At 44.4% G+C, this 22,253-nt stretch overlaps 1 protein-coding gene across 3 annotated transcripts in view; it reads right to left on the bottom strand.

Moving 5' to 3' along the window:
- LOC115153707 (partitioning defective 3 homolog) overlaps positions 1 to 22,253 on the bottom strand; it is a 555,114-nt gene that overhangs the window by 336,777 nt on the left and 196,084 nt on the right. For all 3 annotated transcript variants that reach the window (XM_029699308.1, XM_029699315.1, XM_029699317.1), the window contains exon 4: positions 7,263 to 7,447. In XM_029699308.1, coding sequence (XP_029555168.1) covers positions 7,263 to 7,447 — 185 coding nt within the window. The remainder of the gene's footprint in view (positions 1 to 7,262; positions 7,448 to 22,253) is intronic.

The following is a 22,253-nucleotide window of genomic DNA, read 5'->3' as shown; positions in this document are numbered from 1 at the left end:
CCCCTGAGAGCTTTCCTTCCCTAACCAGCTCTAGCCGCTCTTGTTGCAGCTTGATTTTAGCACACTCCAAATTCTGTTTAAATGCCAATTATTTTTCATACTTTACATGGTCATGCTCTAGCTTCTCACGATCATGCTCTAGCTGAAACAGAAGCAGTTCTTTCTGCTGTTCAAAAAGACTAGGACTAACAGACGAAATGGCCATTGTAACGTTACGGGGAGACGACGAGTCCTCAGCAAAGGCTGCCCTAGTGGTAACTTCAAGAATACCACTCTCCATCAGATTGGTCTTCAATATTAACCTAATAAAATGTTAGACGTTTATCACTAATTTCAACCTTGTAGTGTTCAGCAATATTCAACAGCTGTTCTTTAGTACATAATTCTAACAGTTCCTCTGATGGAACGCGAATGAACCCATAGTCACAAGTAAATACAAAAAAAAAAATTCTCGCTCTTCCCCTCTACTGAGCACACCAAACCGGACCACAAGAAGAGAAGTGACAATCACACTGGGCACCACAGAAGAGAAATGACAATCACACTGGGCAACACAGAAGAGAGCTGGGATACATATGGAGCTTCCCCAAAACCTACAATAACTCAACCCTAGTCTGCATGCGGATTTGCGGTGGGTAATTATGCACTGTAGCCCGCTGGCAAGGAAATAAACCAACCAGCACGCTGGCAGATTCCCCCAAGCCACGGATATGCCCCCGAGACAACTGCTCAGTCCACAGACACCACGCTAAAATAACTATGCCCAACGTATTCCAAAGTGAAACACGTCGCTAAGCCTAACAGGGGAAAGAGAAAGGCTATAGCTCCAGGTAGCAAGTGTCACTACCCTACCCAAATCTCCCACTGAGGTACACAGCCGACTGTACTCACCTCATCGAACCGATGTCACAGCAGCGAGTAGAGCAAGAGTCTCCAGCCTGGGCAAGGCTTGGAAACGAACCAATGTACTCTCCAACGCAGCACACAACCAACTATCCACCGCAGTGGCAAGTTTACCAAACAAAAGGCAACCAATACTAGGCACCAAACATTACAACTCAAAAGCAAAAGCTGTAACAAAAGATGCAAACAAAGCACCTAAAGAGTTCTCAAACATTAACTCCACGTTTTCTCCCAAACACAACACCTTCAAGATCCCAGACGAGCCTCCACTTGTCACGAACCGGCTCAAAGCTCGTAAAAAAAGGGAGACAACGTGGAGATGAGGAATAACAAAATATATGTATTAACTAAAGTAAACTAAATACAATTAACAATGGTGTGTGTAATCAGTAGTGTAAGTGAGTGGTTGCCTGCATAAATGTGATAATGAGGGGTGTTGAAGGTGCCCAAACAAACAAACAAACAAACAAACAAACAAAACAGCCACAAAAATGCCACAACCAAAATCAGTGTGTCTGCATGGAGAGAGTCTCCTCAATGAATGGGGAAGTGGTACATTTATCTTGGGACACATTCGAGCCCAGGTGTGTGCCATGTCGCTGACGACCCCCCCAGCTCCGCCCGCCGACATCCTAATAAGGAAAACAAGAACAAAGAGAAAGAATACGGCAGACAGAGTGGGAGGGTCATCACGGAAGAAGAGACTTGCTTGGGCCAAGAAACACGAGCAGTGGACAATAGACCGTTGGAAATATGTCCTTTGGTCCAAATTTGACATTTTCGGATCCAACCGCCGTGTCTTTGTGAGACGCAGAGATTGTGAACGGATGATCTCCGTATGTGTGGTTCCCACCGTGAAGCATGGAAGAGGATTTGTGATGGCGTGGAGGTGTTTTGCTGGTGAAACTGTCAGTGATTTATTTAGAATTCAAGGCACACTTAACCAGCTTGGCTACCACAGCATTCTGCAGCGATACGCCATCCCATCTGGTTCGCGCTTAGTGGGACTATCATTGGTTTTTCAACAGGACAATGACCCAACACACCTCCAGGCTGTGTAAGGGCTATTTAACCAAGAAAGAGAGTGATGGAGTGCTGCATCAGATGACCTGGCCTCCACAATCAACTGACCTCAACCCAATTGAGATGGTTTGGAATGAGTTGGACCGCAGAGTGAAGGAAAAGCAGCCAACAAGTACTCAGCATATGTGGGTACTCCTTCAAGAAAAAGCATTACAGATGAAACTGGTTGAGAGAATAACAAGAGTGTTCAAAGCTGTCATCAAGGCACAGGGTGGCTACTTTGAAGAATCTAAAATATATTTTGATATGTTTCACACTTTTTGGGTTACTACATTATTCCATATGTGTTATTTCATAGTTTTGATGTCTTCACTATTATTCTACAATCTAGATAATAATAATAATAATAATAATAAAAATAAAGAAAAACCCTTGAATGAGTAGGTGTGTTCAAACTTTTGACTGGTACTGTATATTATTTAGTATATGTAAAAATAAGATTAAATCAAGAATAGTCTGATGGGTGATAATATAAGCCTACCACTTGTGAATTATATATTATCACTTATGTATGATGCCCAGCTTAAGGCAAGAAACAGCACATGCCTTTTTTTTGGCAACTTTTTTAAATCATAGTCGCACACCTCATGTAGCCTAGCCCATAGGCCTATATGTTCAGATAAGATTTGTATCACAATGAAAGTGGTCAAATAACTTCTTAAAATGAAGCACATTAATCCTCTTTACAACGGGCGTACATTCTGACTGGCATACACACGCAGCGTGTAAGTTTCATGTTTGGGGAAAATACTTTTCACATAAAAATGCACCTTTATAATAAAAATTACATTACATGCATAATCGCATTTGCGGTCACTTTTGAGAATGGTGTTTTCCTGCTAATGGAACATTTGTGCTCATAGCCTACCACCGTGTGTGGATATTTTATCAATGTTCTGATCTGTTGTGTCAGGCGCATTGCTTAAAACAGGTTTTTTCATGCTAGTGGTTGTATTAATTTGGGATCTATCACATCCCACAACTGTCCCAGACTATGTTTGGAATACTTATTTCTTGCACAGAATAGGTCAACTTAGTAAATTGACATAGGCTAGGGCTTTTGCAGTTCGCTAGGCCTATTCATCTTGTTGGCTGACGAAATGTATTAAAAATCAGAACATATAGCCCAAACGATTGTATCACAACTAAAATGACATAACTCTAAATTAAGCATTTAGGAGTACCTGTTTCTTTGTTCACCGTTCAACACAGAATAGCCATAAGTGCTTCAAATCGTTTGGAGGAAATATCCTTTCTATTTTATTCAGCTATGTTCAATTGTATTCTTCATACTATGAAATAATATAAAATAATGCCACAAAATTCTAAGCAAATCTTGTCTGCTAAATGAACTAGTGTAACCCACAGCTAAATGAACTAGTGTAACCCACAGCTAAATGAACTAGTGTAACCCACAGCTAAATGAACTAGTGTAACCCACAGCTAAATGAACTAGTGTAACCCACAGCTAAATGAACTAGTGTAACCCACAGCTGAGCTAAACGACTATCGCCCCGTAGCACTCACTTCCGTCATCATGAAGTGCTTTGAGAGATTAGTCAAGGATCATATCACCTCCACCCTACCTGACACCCTAGACCCACTCCAATTTGCTTACCGCCCAAATAGGTCCACAGACAACGCAATCACCATCACACTGCACACTGCCCTAACCCATCTGGACAAGAGGAATACCTATGTAAGAATGCTGTTCATCGACTACAGCTCAGCATTTAACACCATAGTACCCTCCAAACACGTCATTACCCTGGGTCTCGACCCCGCCCTGTGCAACTGGGTCCTGGACTTTCTGACGGGACGCCCCCAGGTGGTGAGGGTAGGAAACAAAATCGCCACCCCGCTGATCCTCAATACTGAGGCCCCACAAGGGAGCGTTCTCAGCCCTCTCCTGTACTCCCTGTTCACCCATGACTGCGTGGCCATGCACGCCTCCAACTCAATCATCAAGTTTGCAGACGACACTACAGTGGTAGGGCTTGATTACCAACAACGACAAGACGTCCTACAGGGAGGAGGGGAGGGCCCTCGGAGTGTGGTGTTATGAAAATAACCCCACACTCAATGTCAACAAAACAAAGGAGATGATCGTGGACTTCAGGAAACAGCAGAGGGAGCACCCCCCCATGCACATCGACGGGACAGTAGTGGAGAAGGTGGAAAGCTTTAAGTTCCTCGGCGTACACATCATGGACAAATTGAAATGGTCCACCCACACAGACTGCGTGGTGAAGAAGGCGCAACAGCGCTTCTTCAACCTCAGGAGGCTGAAGAAATTTGGCTTGTCACCAAAAACACTCACAAACTTTTACAGATGCACAATCGAGAGCATCCTCTCGGGCTGTATCACCGCCTGGTACGGCAACTGCTCCGCCCATAACAGCAAGGCTCTCCAGAGGGTAGAGGTCTGCACAATGCATCACCAGGGGCCAACTAACTACCCTCCAGGACACCTACACCATCCGATGTCACAGGAAGGCCAAAAAGATCATCAAGGACATCAACCACCCGAGCCACTGCCTGTTCACCCCGCTATTATCCAGAAGGTGAGGTCAGTACAGCTGCATCAAAGCTGGGACCGAGAGACTGAAAAACAACTTCTATCTCAAGGCCATCAGACTGTTAAACAGCCATCACTAACATTGAGTGGCTTCTGCCAACACACTGACTCAAATCTCTAGCCACTTTTATAATAAAAAAATTGGATGTAATAAATGTACCACTAGTCTCTTTAAACAATGTCACTTTATGTAATGCTTACATACCCTACATTACTCATCTCATATGTATATACTGTACTCTATACCATCTACTGCATCTTGCCTATGCCGTTCGGCCATCGCTCATCTATATATTTATATGTACATATTCTTATTCATTCCTTTACACTTGTGTGTAAAAGGTAGTTGTTGTGAAATTGTTAGATTACTTGTTAGATATTACTGCATGGTCGGAACAAGAAGCACAAGCATTTCGCTACACTCGCATTAACATCTGCTAACCATGTGTATGTGACCAATAAAATTTGATTTGATTTGAAAGGTCAGCATCAGTGGCTTGTAGGCTATGCGTGGAAGTTGGGGGATGCTAAATGTGTTTATGTTAATTAACGGTAAATTACCGTGAGACCGGCAGTTATTTGCTTGACAATCACTGGCTGACAAAATTTCATGAGCACCACAACCCTAGCACTAGATACTCCAAAAAGTTCTGCCCGGGCAACGCTCCTAAGGGAGATCCAGTATGTCTCCTGTATGCTAAAACAATCCATATGGTTTACTAGAGCTGAATGCAGCGTGACCAAGGACCACGGCTGAGGAAGGACAGGAGGAAGGAGGCCAGATAGAGAGGCTGGAGGAAGGGAAGGGGTGCAGACAGGGCCATAAAGATACGGGTCAGAGGCCTATTGAGACGCCTGGTCTCAATGATAACCATCACAGTCACAACATACAAACCGTGCTCCGTTCACACAGCACAACACAGGCAGACATGAGACAAAGGAGTCCACTCTTGAATTTTTTACGACTTATAAAACGACACAGAAAACACAAACCCAGAGAGGCTGTAAATCATCGAGCACATATTTACTGCTGGCTCTGCTAAACCCGTTTAGTGCTCGGTGCTAAGCACAAAGGCCTAGCTAGCTAAGAGGAGAGAGGAAAGGAGGGAGTAGAGTTGACAGATGCATTGTAAAGTCATTGAGGAACGTCAAGATTTTACAATGCTAGCTTGATAAATCAAGAGTCCCATCGGCTATATATCACTGTATTGAGATGATGTAGGAAAAATAGACGATTCATCTGTTGGAGTCATAGGAAACAGGGCAAATATAATGAGTGGAACATGGCGTGCGACGCTCAAATCAAGTAGCTGTAGACAAAGCAAAGTGGTCTTTCAAAATATGGTACATTTTTAGTCAGTAAATTATGAATAGTTTTGATGTATTGTTAGCGTGTTTCATTTTAGATTCAACTTTCTGCTAAGATGAAATATTATATAGCCAGAGGGGGCAAAATTTTCTGTATTTAACATCAAGTCGTTAACAGATGAAAATAGACAGAGGCATATCCAGAAACAATGCCACTGACTCCATCTGCTTAAGCCTATGATATTAAACCAAAAAGTCTATTCTGCCACCAAATGAAAGGTACAATAACAGATTTATTTTTTCTGTCTCTACGTTTTCCCCTCATAGCCTCTCGGAAGCGACGAGCGGCGTGCAGTAAGATTATGGCGCCGGTGACAACTAAAGTGCTTTTAAATAGGATTATCAGCCAACGCTCTAATCATGTCGAGGGTTGCTGTGTCACATTCTGAGCACTCCATCTTCCCCTTCTTCCCTCCATCTCATTTGGAATATCAGTTGTTTCAAAGCACTAAAGGCTTGTCGGCAGCCATTTTGATCTAGTTAATAGGCCTAGCTGTTCTTTTTTAAGCTTCAGGGAGGATGAACCCTAAAATAAGCTTTTCACATTCACTTCTGGTTCACATCAGACGACCCTCAAAAGTAAATTAGAACAAAGAATATATGCTCAAAGCTGTGATCTTCATTCTTTTCAATAAAGAATAGGGGTTAGTTTCCTAAAAGTGGTGGGTAAAGGATTAACTAAGGGGTTAATGACCAGGATCCTTGAAGCTGAATGACATTTCAGGCAGGGTGGTACTACCAGAGTCGAGTTCAGTAGGGCACACCGTACCAAAATGGACAACAAAAACACACACTTTTTATTGGTCCTCATTTAAATCCTGTAGATCACTTCATGACTCCCTTTTTGTTTATAAAGCTCTACTACAGAAGCTTCCAACCTACCTCACTTCCCTGGTTCCACTAGTACGTACCGATCTAGGTAAATCCGCCTTCAGTTTGAATGCCTCCCATTTTGGAATAGCCTACAAAACTCTCTACATCTTGACACTCGGGTGCCTCTAGGGCAGTTTAGGACTTTAATGTTGAATGAATTAAATGAGAATTGCAAATGTTTGGATTTCATGTAAAATGTGGAGTTTGAAGCTGTCATGTTGATTCTGTAATTTGTAGTTCATTTTATTTGTATTGATCATTTAGAATTTGTTGTATTGCTGTCGTCAGGGCACCATTGTAAATGAGTAGTACCTCCCTGTTACAAAACCTTTTGTCCCTACTGGATATGACCTAGGTCATGGGGTTGGGATAGTTCACTGTACTGTACCAGGCTATTGGTCCCTGTGTTCTGGCTATGGCTGTGTTAGGATAAGGGTTAGGTTTTGGGTTACTATACCTTGCGTTCCAGGCTGTTGGTCCCAGTGTTTTGGCTGTGGTGGTGGTTGTGCTTGCGAAAGCCTGCCGTGGTGGACCATCGTGTGGGGTTCTTACGGGATGGTTCCTCCGGTGCTGTATGTGGGTCACCCAGGGGAAGGCCTGCCAGAGAGGGGTCGCTACTGCGCCGAACATGGAGAGGCATGTCTAGAGAGAGAGGGAAGCAGGAGAGAAAGAAAGAGAGAGAGGGAGGGAAGGAAGGAAGGAAGGGGGAGAGAAAGATAGAGAAAGAGGGGAGAGAGACAGAGGGGAAAGAGAGAGACAGAGAAAGAGAGAGAGACAGAGAGAGAAAAAGGGGAGAGAGAGAGAGACAGAGAGAAAAAGGGGAGAGAGAGAGAGATGAAGAGGGGAGAGAGAGAGACAGAAAGAGAGAGAGAGACAGCGAGAGAGAGGGGAGAGAGAGATGGGAGAGAGAGAGACGGCGAGAGACAAAGGGGAAAGAGAGAGACAGAGGAGAGAGAGACAGAGAGAGAAAGAGGAGAGAGAAAGAGACAGAGAGAGACAGAGAGAGAAAGAGGAGAGAGAGAGAGAGACAGAGAGAAACAGAGAGAGGGAGAGAGAGAGACAGAGAGAGAAAGGTTAGCATATCACATATTGTACCGTACACCTGAAAAACACATTAGCGCTGTTACTACTTAATAAATATTGACTTACTCCTTGACTGCGAGTCTCTACACTGCAGGGTCTATTTAAAAATTTTTACCTTTATTTAACTAGGCAAGTCAGTTAAGAACAAATCTTCTTTACAATGACGGCCTATGTGCTGACTGTCACTGTATCATTTTCCACCAGAATACCAGCCAACAACATCCCACACAGTACCTATCGGGCAGGCTATTGTGTGACTGTAAAACACATGGGAAACGGTTGTGAAGCTGTAGTGCCTGGTCTTTTGAGCCCCAATGAAACATTAGACTGAACTGTGGGCCGTTTAGCTTGGCTGTGGCCCGTGACTACAGATAGTAGAGAGCTATTCCCTGCTTGTCCCTGAGCTGTAATGGAATTCAACTACAGGGCATGTACTCTAGTGTATCTGCAAGCCGAGGCCGATCCCAGGCAGCCAGCCATATAAAAGTGTGTGTCGGGCTGTGACGGTAATTGAATAACCGTGTAACTGACGGTTATGGATGAGGACGTCATGAAAATAAAATAACCGTCAAAACCGTTTAAATAGACCTACATCCATTTTAGGATTTGACTTTATTTTTTAATTAACTTTATCTTAATAGCGTGAGTGTTTACTAACGATTATAAACAATAGTATTGCTAACTTAGTCTGTCTATTAAACATTCTACATCTCCTCTTTCCAACTGTCGTGTGATGCTGGAGCAGCTATGCAGGAGTAGCTATGCAGGAGTAGCTATGCAGGAGTAGCTATGCTGGAGTAGCTATGCAGGAGTAGCTATGCTGGAGTAGCTATGCTGGAGTAGCTATGCAGGGGGATGTAGAGCGCTATAGGTTATGACGCTTCAGTAAAACAAATGTTTTGATGTGTGGACTTTCTTTTATACAGTCAATACATATATTGGTCTTCTTTTAAAAAAGGTTGGATGTGTCTGACCATCATTAATTATTCAACAGCAGTAGACAAGGTTGTTCTGGCTCTGAGGTCTATAACGCATTAATGTTATGTCAAATGGTCAAAGCGCCAATCCTTTCCAACCTGGCATGGTATAATTTGATACGGAAACTTCTCTTCATTTATAGACGAATCAACGCTGATCAGGCCCGGTCCCAGGCAAGACAAAAAAATGAACGCCCTACTATTTTGCAAAGTAGAATAGTAGCATAGGCTACACAGTGTGTAGCTGTGCACTTTTATGAAAGCCCATGTTGGAAGCCTACTGTTTGTAAAACAGGCAATTTAGCGTTAATCCCTATCATTTGCTTACATTCATTTCTATTTTAATACATGTACTAATAACAGCAATTTACCGTTCACATTCCCAGAGTGAAAATGTTGTTTGCAGAGTTCACAACCTGCTACACTTGTGAGAACAAGTTTTGTTTTATTTCAAACCATTATTTACGCGCTCCATGTGAGCAATGAGCATGTGTCTGGTTTCTACAGTTGAAGTCAGAAGTTTAAATACATCTTAGCCAAATACATTTAAACTCAGTTTTTCACAATTCCTGACATTTAATCCAAGTAAAAATTCCCTGTCTTAGGTCAGTTAGGATCACCACTTTATTTTAAGAATGTGAAATGTCAGAATAATAGTAGAGAGAATTATTTATTTCAGCTTTTATTTCTTTCATCACATTCCCAGTGAGTCAGAAGTTTACATACACTCAATTAGTATTTGGTAGCATTGCCTTTAAAGTGTTTAACTTGGGTCAAACGTTTCAGGTAGCCTTCCACAAGCTTCCCACAATAAGTTGGGTGAATTTCAGCCCATTCCTCCTGACAGATCTGGTGTAACTGAGTCAGGTTTGTTGGCCTTATTGCGCGCACACACTTTTTCAGTTTTTCAGACAATACCTTGACTTTGTTGTCCTTACGCCATTTTGCCACAACTTTGGAAGTATGCTTGGGGTCACTGTCCATTTGGAAGACCCATTTGCGATCAAGCTTTAACTTCCTGACTGTGCAGTCTTGAGATGTTTCTTCAATATATGCACATAATTTTCCTGCCTCATGATGCCATCTATTTTGTGAAGTGCACCAGTTCCTCCTGCAGCAAAGCACCCGCACAACCTCACGGTTGGGATGGTGTTCTTTGGCTTGCAAGCCTCCCCCTTTTTCCTCCAAACATAACGATGGTCATTTTGTTTCATCAGACCAGAGGACATTTCTCCAAAAAGTATGAACTTTGTCCCCATGTGCAGTTGCAAACCGTAGTCTGTCTTTTTTATGGCGGTTTGCTGAGCAGCCTTTCAGGTTATGTTGATATAGAAATCGTTTTTACTGTGGATATAGGTACTTTTGTACCTGTTTCCTCCAGCATCTCCACAAGGTCCTTTGCTGTTGTTCTGGGATTGATTCGCACTTTTTGCACCAAAGTACGTTCATCTCTAGGACACAGAACACGTCTCTTTCATGAGCGGTATGACGGCTGCGTGGTCCCATGTTGTTTATACTTGCGTACTGTTGTTTGTACAGATGAACGTGGTACCTTCAGGCATTTGGAAATTGCTCCCAAAGATGAACCAGACTCATGGAGGTCTACAATTTTTTTTCTGAGGTCTTTTTTGGCCAAACAATCTTGGTTTCATCAGACCAGAGAATCTTGTTTCTCATGGTCCGAGAGTCCTTTAGGCGCCTTTTGGCAAACTCCCAAGCGGGCTGTCATGTGCCTTTTACTGTGGAGTGGCTTCCGTTTGGTCACTCAACAATAAAGGCCTGATTGGTAGAGTGCTGCAGAGGTGGTTGTCCTTCTGGAAGGTTCTCCCATCTCCACAGAGGAACTCCGGAGCTCTGTCAGAGTGACCATTGGGTTCTTGGTCACCTCCCTGACCACGGCCCTTCTTCCCCGATTGGTCAGTTTGGCCGGGCAGCCAGCTCTAGGAAGAGTCTTGGTGGTCCCAAACTTCTTCCATTTAAGAATGATGGAGGCCACAGTGTTCTTGGGGGACCTTTAATGCTGCAGATGTTTTTTGGTACCCTTCCCTAGATCTGTGCCTCGACACAATCCTGTCTCGGAGCTCTACGGACAATTCCTTCGATCTCTTGGTTTGGTTTTTGCTCTGACACGCACTGTCAACTGTGCAACCTTATATAGACAGGTGTGTGCCTTTACAAATCATGTCCAATCAATTTAATTTACCACAGCTGAATCAAGTTGTCACGTCCTGACCATAGTAAGTTGTTATTTTCTATGGTAGAGTAGGTCAGGGCGTGACAGGGGGTGTTTGTCTGTTTTTGTATTTCTATGTTCAGTTTCTAGTTTTGTATTTCTATGTTGGTGTTGTTTGGGTTGATCTCCAATTGGAGGCAGCTGATCCTCGTTACCTCTAATTGGAGGTCATATTTATGTTGATGTTTGTCCCACCTGTGTTTGTGGGTGATTATCTTTTGAGTAGTGTGTTTTCCTCTCTGCGTCACGGTTTGTTGTTTTTTGTGTTTCAAGTATTGAGTGTATTGCATTTAGTTTCACGGAATAAAAAATATGTGGAACTACGAACACGCTGCATTTTGGTCCGATCCTTCAGACAGCCGTGACACAAGTTGTAGAAACATCTCAAGGATGATCAATGGAAACAGGAGCTCACTTTACATTGTCATTGCCAAGGGTCTAAACACAACAACAAAAAATGTCAAATTAAAACTTTGGGGTATTGTGTGTAGATTGATGAGGAAAAGTAAATATTGTAAGCTTTAGTTTATAGTGAAGAGAGAACAGTACTGGGAGGCCTGGTCTCCTCTCTGTAAGCTCTCCTTCATCTTCATCGCAATCCTCATATGACACTTCTCACTAATCACAGGACACAAGGACTGAGTCCCAAATGACACAATATTCCCTATTTAGTGCACTACTTTTGATCAGGGCCCATAAAGCTCAAGTCAAAAGGAGTGCACTATATAGGGATTATGGTGCCATTTGGGATAAAGACATGGAGTGGCCAACGAGCCAGAGTAGCCCTCATACTTTAAAATGGGTGTTGAAGTGGGTAGGATATCTTTGCATATGCTGCAATACCACTCTCTATTGCTCTCCCATGCATAAGAAGGATTCTTGCCAGGCACTGCACACTACACCTGGCATCCCTGGTTTTAAATTGTAAGTAGTTGTGGGTTGAAGTGCTTTGGTCCTCCAAAGGCCATATGGATTTGTTTACGGCTTGATACAGTCCTGCTCGCAACATACATAATTATGCAAATACCAGGGCAACCACCTGTCATCTTTCAACAGATACTCAGACAGCATATGCCCACGTTCTGCCTCCCATCTGATAGCTACACTCTGTGTGTGGGAGTGTGTGTGTGTGTGTGTGTGTGAAGGTGCATGATTGATTCTGTGTGTGTGTGTGTGTGTGTGTCAGGATGACTAGGAGGCATGCAGAAAGAGAAATGGGTCTCAGCTATGTTATTCCTAAATTATGGCCTAAGGAATTCAATAATGATTTTTAATACACGGTCCTCCCTGTCAATGGTCAGTTCATGTCTAGTTCAGGGTTCGAATGACGAGCCACCTCGGAGGGATTGTAATTATATAACACCGCCCCCCCCCACACACACACACACACACACGCACACACACACACCCCTATTCCCCCCGTTCCATGTCCGTCCAGGATTATATTAAATGATTATTACCACAAGACCTAGACAAGACTGGAGGAAATAGGGAGGGGGAAAGGAAATGAGAGAGGGAGGGAAGGGGAGAGAGAGGATCATGAGAGAGTGAGCGAGCGAGAGAGACGATGATGAAATGACATCGGCATGCATGGACTTGGCCTCAATAAATGATGTTACAAATTGCTGTGGCAAGGACTCATATTAGTGAGCTTTGACATACTGTATATTATACAAGCACATCCATAATAGACCTTGGATGTAAAGAGGGATATTGTTCAACACCCAGACCTAGAAAGCCTTCATCTACACTGTAATGATAATCAAAGATGACGGTTAGGGCAGGGCGATGCTGGACCTACCAACCTACCCTGAATACAGTATGGCTTTCTTCCTTCTGGTTTTTTTCTCTCCTCTCATCCTGGAGTGAGCCAAAAGTGGCTCTGAAATCCATGGGAGAAAGGGATTGGAGATGGGAAATGTTCAAATATTGACCAGATGTGTATGATCACTGTGGATGGGGGGGGGGGGGTGAACACAGAGGGAGAGGCAGACAGACATATCTCCCTCTCTTTATTCCATTTTAAGCAGCCTCACATGAACAAATAAGAAATCTAGAGGGTATATTGCCGGGTTCAACCAGGTAGCTCTGAGCACACAGGCTGAACAGGTCCTGTTCTTACAGAGCCACTCACTTATTTCATTCACCAAACCCTTCAGAGCACATCTAAAACCATATGTTCCACTACTGTAACTTGTGGCTTTACTGTGTTTATGTGAAGGCGTTGTCATGGATTCATATCTGAGGCCTCGCCAGGGTATTATTTTGAAGGTCATTTTCATTCCCAACAAAAGCAATTTGCTGCCCTCAAGGGAATTTTCTAACTCTTCCACAAATGATGACAACATCCATCTTAATGTCAACTCATCATGGCTTCCAGCTGAACCACTGACTGCGGGTCTGGGGCAGTGTTACATAAGTCATCCCAACCGCTCCTAAACTTCTGACATCACTCCCAGGCACACAACACAAGCGCTGTGAGGCTTTACAGGCCGTCCCTGAAATGAGATATGATGATTTGAGCTTGTTATGAGAAAGTTAGAGAGACGTCATTGATGGCAAACTGATATGAAGACAGTCAGCAATCTCATCGTTTCAGAAATGTTAAAATTCTTTCCTCACACACACACACACACACACACACACACACACACACACACACACACACACACACACACACACACACACACACACACACACACACACACACACACACACACACACACACACACACACACACACAGCTTCACACACATCCATACCAACATACTCTAACGTGGGACCAGTGGAGGATTGTAGGTAATATTGAGTGGGGTGTCCCTGTGTGTTTTTGGAGGGCATTTTATCACAGGTCTCTCCTCTCTCTGGCGCCCTTTCTAATATGATACGACATGTCAATAAAATCATTTCTGATTGGATTAGAAATGTAGGATAGAAAACGGGATGGTCCCACGTTAAATAACCACGAGGACCACTTAAGACGAACCAGGCATCGATCTCGGATTCACTGGGGTGGCGCACGCACACAGACACACACAGGGCCTCTGAGGGCCCCTAACAAGATGAAGGTGTAATCTGGCCCTACAGTGAAGGGATTAGGAGCAGCCTAGGGCTGACAGGACTTTGTAGACCAGCATGCATCACAGAGAGGTCGCTTCTCATGGGGATAACCCCCATCTCTCTCTCTCTGTCTCTCTAGAGGTCAGATCTCATGGGGATAACCCTCATCTCTCTCTCTCTGTCTCTCTAGAGGTCAGATCTCATGGGGATAACCCTCATCTCTCTCTCTCTGTCTCTCTAGAGATCAGATCTCATGGGGATAACCCTCATCTCTCTCTCTCTGTCTCTCTAGAGGTCAGATCTCATGGGGATAACCCTCATCTCTCTCTCTCTCTCTCTGTCTCTCTAGAGGTCAGATCTCATGGGGATAACCCTCATCTCTCTCTCTCTGTCTGTCTCTCTAGAGGTCAGATCTCATGGGGATAACCCTCATCTCTCTCTCTCTCTGTCTCTCTAGAGGTCAGATCTCATGGGGATAACCCTCATCTCTCTCTCTCTGTCTCTCTAGAGGTCAGATCTCATGGGGATAACCCTCATCTCTCTCTCTCTGTCTCTCTAGAGGTCAGATCTCATGGGGATAACCCTCATCTCTCTCTCTCTCTCTCTGTCTCTCTAGAGGTCAGATCTCATGGAGATAACCCTCACCTCTCTCTCTCTCTGGAGGAAAACACTAATACTAATATTTACTTGACTAATCCTCTCCCTGTAGCTAGCGGGGACAAAAGTGCAATTAAACATAAATAAATCAACTCCTAATGATGTGCAGTGTGCGTAACACACACAAAGCCTTACACAAATGAAGCTTTAGGTTTATCTAGTTAGATTTATCATTTTTTACTGTCAATTAAATTGCCCAGTTATCACCAAGGTGAGTAAAGGACACCGTCTCCATCCCCTTCCGTCTCTCTAGAAACCTTGCGTTTGCTACCTCTCTCAACCTGCTCTAATAACATAGCATGGCACAATCAACTTTATCTTGTGGAGCCAGAGCTTTAATGTATTACTTGGAAGTTTCCAATCATTTAAATGGCAGGGAGTACAGTGTGTCCTTAGTGTCCTGCCACCGTAGATACCTGCCAGAGTTCGAGTGGCCCTGACTGGCTGCCAATGCAGTGTAATGGAGATAGGTGGGAGCTAATGCATGGGAATACTGATAAGGTTATGAAGAGGACAGTGGACAGGGAAGATTGGATGGCTATCAGGCAGGTGAGGAGACATTTTCTTGTGGCTCCTCCTAGAACCCCCCCTCTCTCTCTCCCTCTCTTTCGCTCTACCTCTTTCGTTCTCTCTCTCTCTTTCTTTTTGCACTCCCCCTCTCTGTCACTCTCTCTCTTTCTCTCCTTCTTTATTTCTATCGCACTCTTCAGATGCTGTGCTGCTCATCATTGACTGTGGAATTCTAACGTGACTCAGTGTGACTGAACATTGTCTTGTGCTTCTCAAAAACCCTTCTGTTTTTGGCAAAGAGAATTGAGAAGTTTGAATTATTTGAAGCAATGAATAAAATATGTCAGGCAGGCAGCATGCTTATTTAAATACCCCAGTCTCCTAGCCACATAGTCCATATTGATGTCCCTAGTGAGAGGAGAGGGGACCTCTGCCGAATATATCAGTGTGACCTGAATTCACATCTGCCACTGGGGCACAGAGGGGCCACCACAGGGGACTGAGATGGACTTCCAGGCTCAGTCCCAAATAGCACCTTATTCCCTATATAGTACACTGCTTTTGAGCAGAGTGTGTGTCTTTCCCTATATAGGGAATAGGGTGCCATTTGGGACGCAGCCCTAGAGTAGTGGGAACCAACTCAGGCTAGAGACAGGGAGTGAAGAATGGAGGTTTTAAATAGAACATTATGGCTCTCATGCCCAAGGGCTGACCAATATTTAGTCTCTAATCTGATGTAAAGTCAAAAAGACAGATTTTCACAAAATATTGACCATGAATAACCAGCAGCCTTTGACCCTACAGAAAGAGTGGAAGATGAAATGGACAACCACTTAGGAGAGAGGATTTTCCCAATGATGTAGAGGCTCTGAAAAGAAACAAATGGGAAAAGTGTGATTGACTCAAGATCAGTAAACTGTAGCACTCAAAATAAATCCCATCCGACAGAGAGAGAGTCTTTACCGTCCTGACAGAGAAGCAAGCCAAACGATTTACTGAGAGAGAGAACTCTCTCAAGCCCTTGGATGGGTCCACCAAGCAGACATACACAGATGACCAGACACAACAACAACAAACTAAGGAGCTGTCCTCTCTCCCTCTGATATCTCTGTTGCTGCAGTTGCTCTCAGGGAGCTCCCCAGACATTGGAAGAAAATGGTGAGGAGGGAACTTAGATCCCCCTTCCCAAATTAAACGTGACTCATCTGGGTCGTCATTTGGAACAAAGGGAGGAAGACCCTGGAGAGAAACGTGTGTACGTGACACCCAACAAAAACACCCCCCAGCCTCCAACCAACCTCCCGACCAGACCAGACAAAACTAAGCCGAAGTAGACAGGAATTTGCTCCTCGCTCCTCAGAGTTGCTAATCAACAAAGCAAACAGATCTGCAGGGCTGAAATGCTATTGCTATAATGCTATTTTTCCATTAGTAGTGGTCTTGAGCTATAGGCCTAGGGAAACAGTCAGTGCGCCATGTGATGCAGTGTCATTCATAAATTCCACTACATCTCTCTAACACAGGGGTCAGTAATGATACAACACAAAAGAACATGCCCCAGTCCCAATTCATGACCCCATTGGCCCCATGTGGGTATTTGGTGGGCAAGGGCTAGCCCTCACAACACTCATACCAAGCCCACACCAGCCAAATGTGGGCTAGCCCAGCACAGGCTAGCCCACACAGGCTAGCCCACACCAACCCCACATCAGCCCAGCACGGGCTAGCCCACACCAAACCCACATCAGCCCAGCACGGGCTAGCCCACACCAATCCCACATCAGCCCAGCACAGGATAGCACAAACCAATCCCACATCAGCCCAGCACAGGATAGCACAAACCAATCCCACATCAGCCCAGCACAGGCTAGCCCACACCAATCCCACATCAGCCCAGTACAGGCTAGCCCACACCAATCCCACATCAGCCCAGCACAGGCTAGCCCACACCAATCCCACATCAGCCCAGCACAGGATAGCACAAACCAATCCCACATCAGCCCAGCACGGGCTAGCCCACACCAATCACACATCAGCCCAATGCGGGCTAGCCTACACAATCCAACACAGGTTAGCAGACACTAGCCCAACACGAGTCAGCCCACACCAAGCCTAGCACAGGCTAGCCCACACCAAGCCTAGCACAGGTCAGCCCACACCAAGCCTAGCACAGGTCAGCCCACACCAAGCCTAGCACAGGTCAGCCCACACCAAGCCCATCTGCTTCATAATGTAGAGGTGGGGGCTCAAAATATCTTGGGTCGTGGTTTGCAAATACCCCAATTCATGTTAAGTTCATGTTAAAAAACTATTCAAAATAAAAATTGCTGACACCATTCAAACCAATGAGGGTTCAGAACTTTAAAGATTATTATCTCAGAATCGTCTTTCTTCAGATAGAATCTTATAGTAGTAGGAATGGACCCTCAAATCACACCAGCACAACCACCATTTGCTGGACAGGGGACTATCAACCCACTTTAGAACAGGAACCCTGGTTGACCACACTGGCCAGAAAAAGTCCCTTTTTAAGTGCCAGGCTTGACCAGCCTCCCAGGACTCCAATCTCTGAGATTGCATGAGGCCGACTCACCGTCAGTTAGCGAGGCCGCACCGTCAGTTAGCGAGGCCGCACCGTCAGTTAGCGAGGCCGCACCGTCAGTTAGCGAGGCCGCACCGTCATCTGACCCCTATTTCATGTATTACATGAAGGGCATGGTGTGTGCTGACCCATGTTGGGTTGGTGTCCGCTAACCTGTGTTGGACTATACAGCTAAATGTCTTGTCTCTCTTGTATTACCATGATGTGTAATGTGTAGCTCTTTAGGTTAATGTTAAGTAATAACTTCAACATTAGAACTGGACTACTACTTGCCAATTTTAAGTTACTTCCTCCATTCACAATTCATAGACCATACTCTTTCGCACCCACGGGACCTGTTAAGTCTAGTCTTGAGGGTTTAAATGTTGCTCTCTCCACATTGAGAATATCATCCTCTAACCATTTGCTGGTAAACAACCTATTGAATTCATCATTTTCTCCTGTATCGATCATACGCCATTATCATCATTCATCATTCAACCATTGATTAATTGTACTATTTTTATTATTAAAATGCTGTATTTTACCTGTTGTTGTTTCTCTGATACAAAGTTAAATACATTCACGTGGCATGAGATGCGCTAAGCTTCTCTGGTAATAATACTGTATATATGATGTCTTTTTGATACAATGTAACAGGCTGACAATCCAACAGGGTGGTCTTATTTCAGGTTCAGGCAAAGTGAGGGCTGCCTTGGGGCCACCAGCCTTGGGCCCACTAGCCTTGGGGCCACCAGCCTTGGGGCCAATGTGGACACGATGAGCAAAGGCGCATCTAGCCCAATTTGAGCAGCCTACATGGGTCCAATGTTTAAGCCCACATTGGGCACACATGTGGAAATGCTTGCTGGGTTAGCATTAGCACACCCAGTTCAAGTTGACCCATGTGTTAGCAAGCGAGCTAGCAAGACGGGAAAACTATATGGTTGCCCATGTATCAGTTTTACCACCCCTGGCAAAGACAGTCATTTCTAAGTACCAATGCAGACACCTTCCAGACCTATTTGTTATTGCACCAATGTAGAGCCAGACAGCACACACAAATATCACAGACATTACCAAAAAAGACTGCGATATTTCTTTTCACACTGAGCTACCGTAACAAATCTGGGGGAAAAAAGCCCTGCTTTCCAGAAGGACAACAGAATAGGAAATTCAAAACTAATTTCTCTCTGCTTTGTGACCAACCATATATTTACTGGGAGGGGAAAGAAAATTATCAAAGAAATGTGTTCCCATTAATCTTGAGCAGATGATAGGACTCTGCACCCCAAATAGCACCCTATTCTCTATACTCTATTTAGTGCACTACTTTTGAGCAGGGCCCACAGGGCTCTGGTCAAAAGTAGTGCACTATATATGGAATAGGGTGTTTGTAATGCAAGCCGGTCTTTCTGAGAGGCCTAAGATGATAGGGGGTCTTTTCACTGAGGACTAAACTGTCTATTGAACTGTCTGCTTCGCGGCTGATTAAAGCTATCTATATGGAGCCACGTGGACCGCCTCCAACCCAGGATGTGCAAACATGCTAATCTTACAGCTCCTCACACGCACACACACCACGCATGTGAAACAGAGATCAGAGATTGATGGGGAGATGGGGAGATTGAAGGATGAAGATAGCGAAGAGGACAAGACGGATCATAAAAGACTTCACAACAGGTGACAAAGAAAGAGAGAAAGAGAGAAAGAGCAGAGAGCCAAAGCCAAGAAACCACTAGGGTCAGCAGCACTATAGGGGATATGCTATGGTTTGAGGAATGTATGCAGGAAAAATACGTCTTGAATCAAAAGAACCAGATGTTATTATGATCCCTGGAAATTATGTTTTGGATATAGACATCACCTCGATCCGTCACGCCGTGCGATAGAAGAATGCATGAGGTTTTTATTTGACACATCAAGGCTAGGCCTTGACGGGTTTCGTGCGGTTAAATATTAGATCCTCTGTCCAATGTTGGAGATTTCCGACCTGGATATGAAAGGATGCATCCGGTACCCAGAGAGGAACATTTGATTTGGGACCATGAGTCATCAACACAAGGCAATGTAGAGATAGTCTGAACTCCTATGGTCATTGTTTATTCAGCACAAACAGATCTAGTAACATGTAATGGCAGAGACTCTGCTGTGAGTCACTGGCTCGTTTGTGTGTTTGTTCTGTTTGGTAGTCATTCTCACGGTCCCTCTGCCAAACATTGAGTTTATTAAAGATGGAATCTGTGGGCCACCCGAGTGGCGCAGCGGTCTAAGGCACTGATCAGTGCTAGAAGCGTCACTACAGATCCGGGTTTGATCCCAGGTTGTGTCGCAGATGGCCGCGAACGGGAGACCCATGAGGCAGCGCACAATCGGCCCAGCGTCGTCCGGGTTAGGGGAAGGTTTGGCCGCCTGGGATGTCCTTGTCCCATCGCGCTCTAGCGACTCCTTGTGGCGGTCGGGCACGTGCAAGCTGGCTTCGGTGCTAGCTGAACTGTGTCTCTTCCGACACATTGGTGCGGCTGGCTTCCGGGTTAAGCGAGCAGTTGTCAAGACAGAAATGTGGCTTTGTGTGTTCGTTTTTCGGAGGACGCATGGCTCTCGACCTTCGCCTCTCCCAAGTCCGCTCTGGCGTTGTAGTGATGGGACAAGACTGCACCTACCAATTGGATATCACAAAATTGGGGAGAAAAAGGGGTAAAAACTACATAAAAAATACTTTAAAATACATTTTTAAAGATGGAATCCGAAGTTGATATTGTTTTTATTTTGTTAAGGAGTGTCGTGCAACATGGTAAAAAAAACTGTGTTTGTTGTTTGCAGTATGGTTGTAGTAAAATTGCAAACGGACATGGCAATTTCACCATTAAGGATTCCACAATATGACTCAATTACAACACATACATAATACTTTTTTATGAGCTGCATGGGCCTCTATGTTCATGCATTCCACAAATTCCTTCAAAGCCAAATGAGTGACGTGCGGTTTGTAAATATTTGGCTAAACTCCTTACACAGGGAACTCTGTTCATTACAGCCCTGCACATTGTCAAATCAATTAGCCCTTAATGTCCAGATTGCCCAGAGAGCCTATGTGTGGAGGCTTACATATGGGCCTGGACGAGAAACATAACAACACTAACAGATTATATGAAGCTGTTTTCTCAAGATCAAACGCCTGATTCCTGGCCAAAAAAAGCAACTCTGTAACTGGCATGTTAGTCTAGTTTTCCACACAGCTCTATGGGGCTGACTGTATCTCTGCAGATCTGTCTATAGAGTTGATGATAAGCAGGACTCAGCTCTTCTGCAGAGTGGATGGAGCAGCCAAAAGCATGTAGCCTAGCAGCAGCAGTAAGGCCAAGCCAAAATAACAACTCAGGCTAACTAATAAGTACCAAGCCAAGATAACAACTCTCTAATTTAAAACTTTCAAGCCATGTAAATCATGCTCAAATGTACTCTCAAATACTGCAGCTTTGTCTCATCCCTCCCAATAGCGTACTGTATGTCTAAATCAACTTCTTTCTCTCTTTCTGTTTACTGTCTTTATTTCCATCTCTCCACTCTGACTTTTCTCTCGCTACCTACCTCTATCCCTCTTTGAAGTCCCCTGTAAAAAACAACAACTTCACAGGTACTTCAATCCCACTGGAACTCAATGAGGGAGAAAAAGGGAGCAGAGGAAGAAGACAAAAACAGGAGGAGGATGAAGAGCGTCATGAGACAAGAGACACAAATCTGCTAAAGCTGATCCCTCAGGAGAACAGCCTATTGAGGAACCTCATTGCCCTTGAGCTGGCTGTGACCCTTCCACGCCCCGAATGTAAATAGTGGGGTGCACCTCATTGGGGTTGAGTGCCCCATCACCTGAGCACCTCTCACATCTGACAAATTAGTGCACTTTACTACACCACCGCAGCCTATCCTTCACAGAGAGAGAGACAGAGAGAGAGAGAAAAAAAGAGGTCCCCTGTCTGAAGTTGAAGCACACACCACACAACATGCAAATGGAACCCATTTCTATTCATGTCTGAGACAACTTAAAGGCTAATAAGTCATTTTAATGGGGTTTTCAGCCCACTATATTGGCTTAGGATGAGAGGCAAACAAGCAGAAGGATTTATGTGTGTGTGTGTGTTGAGAGAGAGCAAGAGAGAGAGAGAAAGAGAGAGAGAGAGGCCAGTTGTCAGCAGGAGGCTGATTTCCTACAGGGCCGATTAGAACACATCCAGATGGGAAATAAGATGGCGGTTGGAACAATCTAATCACGACTCATTGTGGTTCTAATGAAAGGTCTGAGAACTGTAATCCCTAGTTAAGATGTTCACAGAGAGGGAAACAAAC

Source organism: Salmo trutta, chromosome 2, assembly GCF_901001165.1.
Source record: "Salmo trutta chromosome 2, fSalTru1.1, whole genome shotgun sequence".
Taxonomy (NCBI): Eukaryota; Metazoa; Chordata; class Actinopteri; order Salmoniformes; family Salmonidae; genus Salmo; species Salmo trutta.
This window is presented reverse-complemented; position numbering and strand designations above follow the sequence as displayed.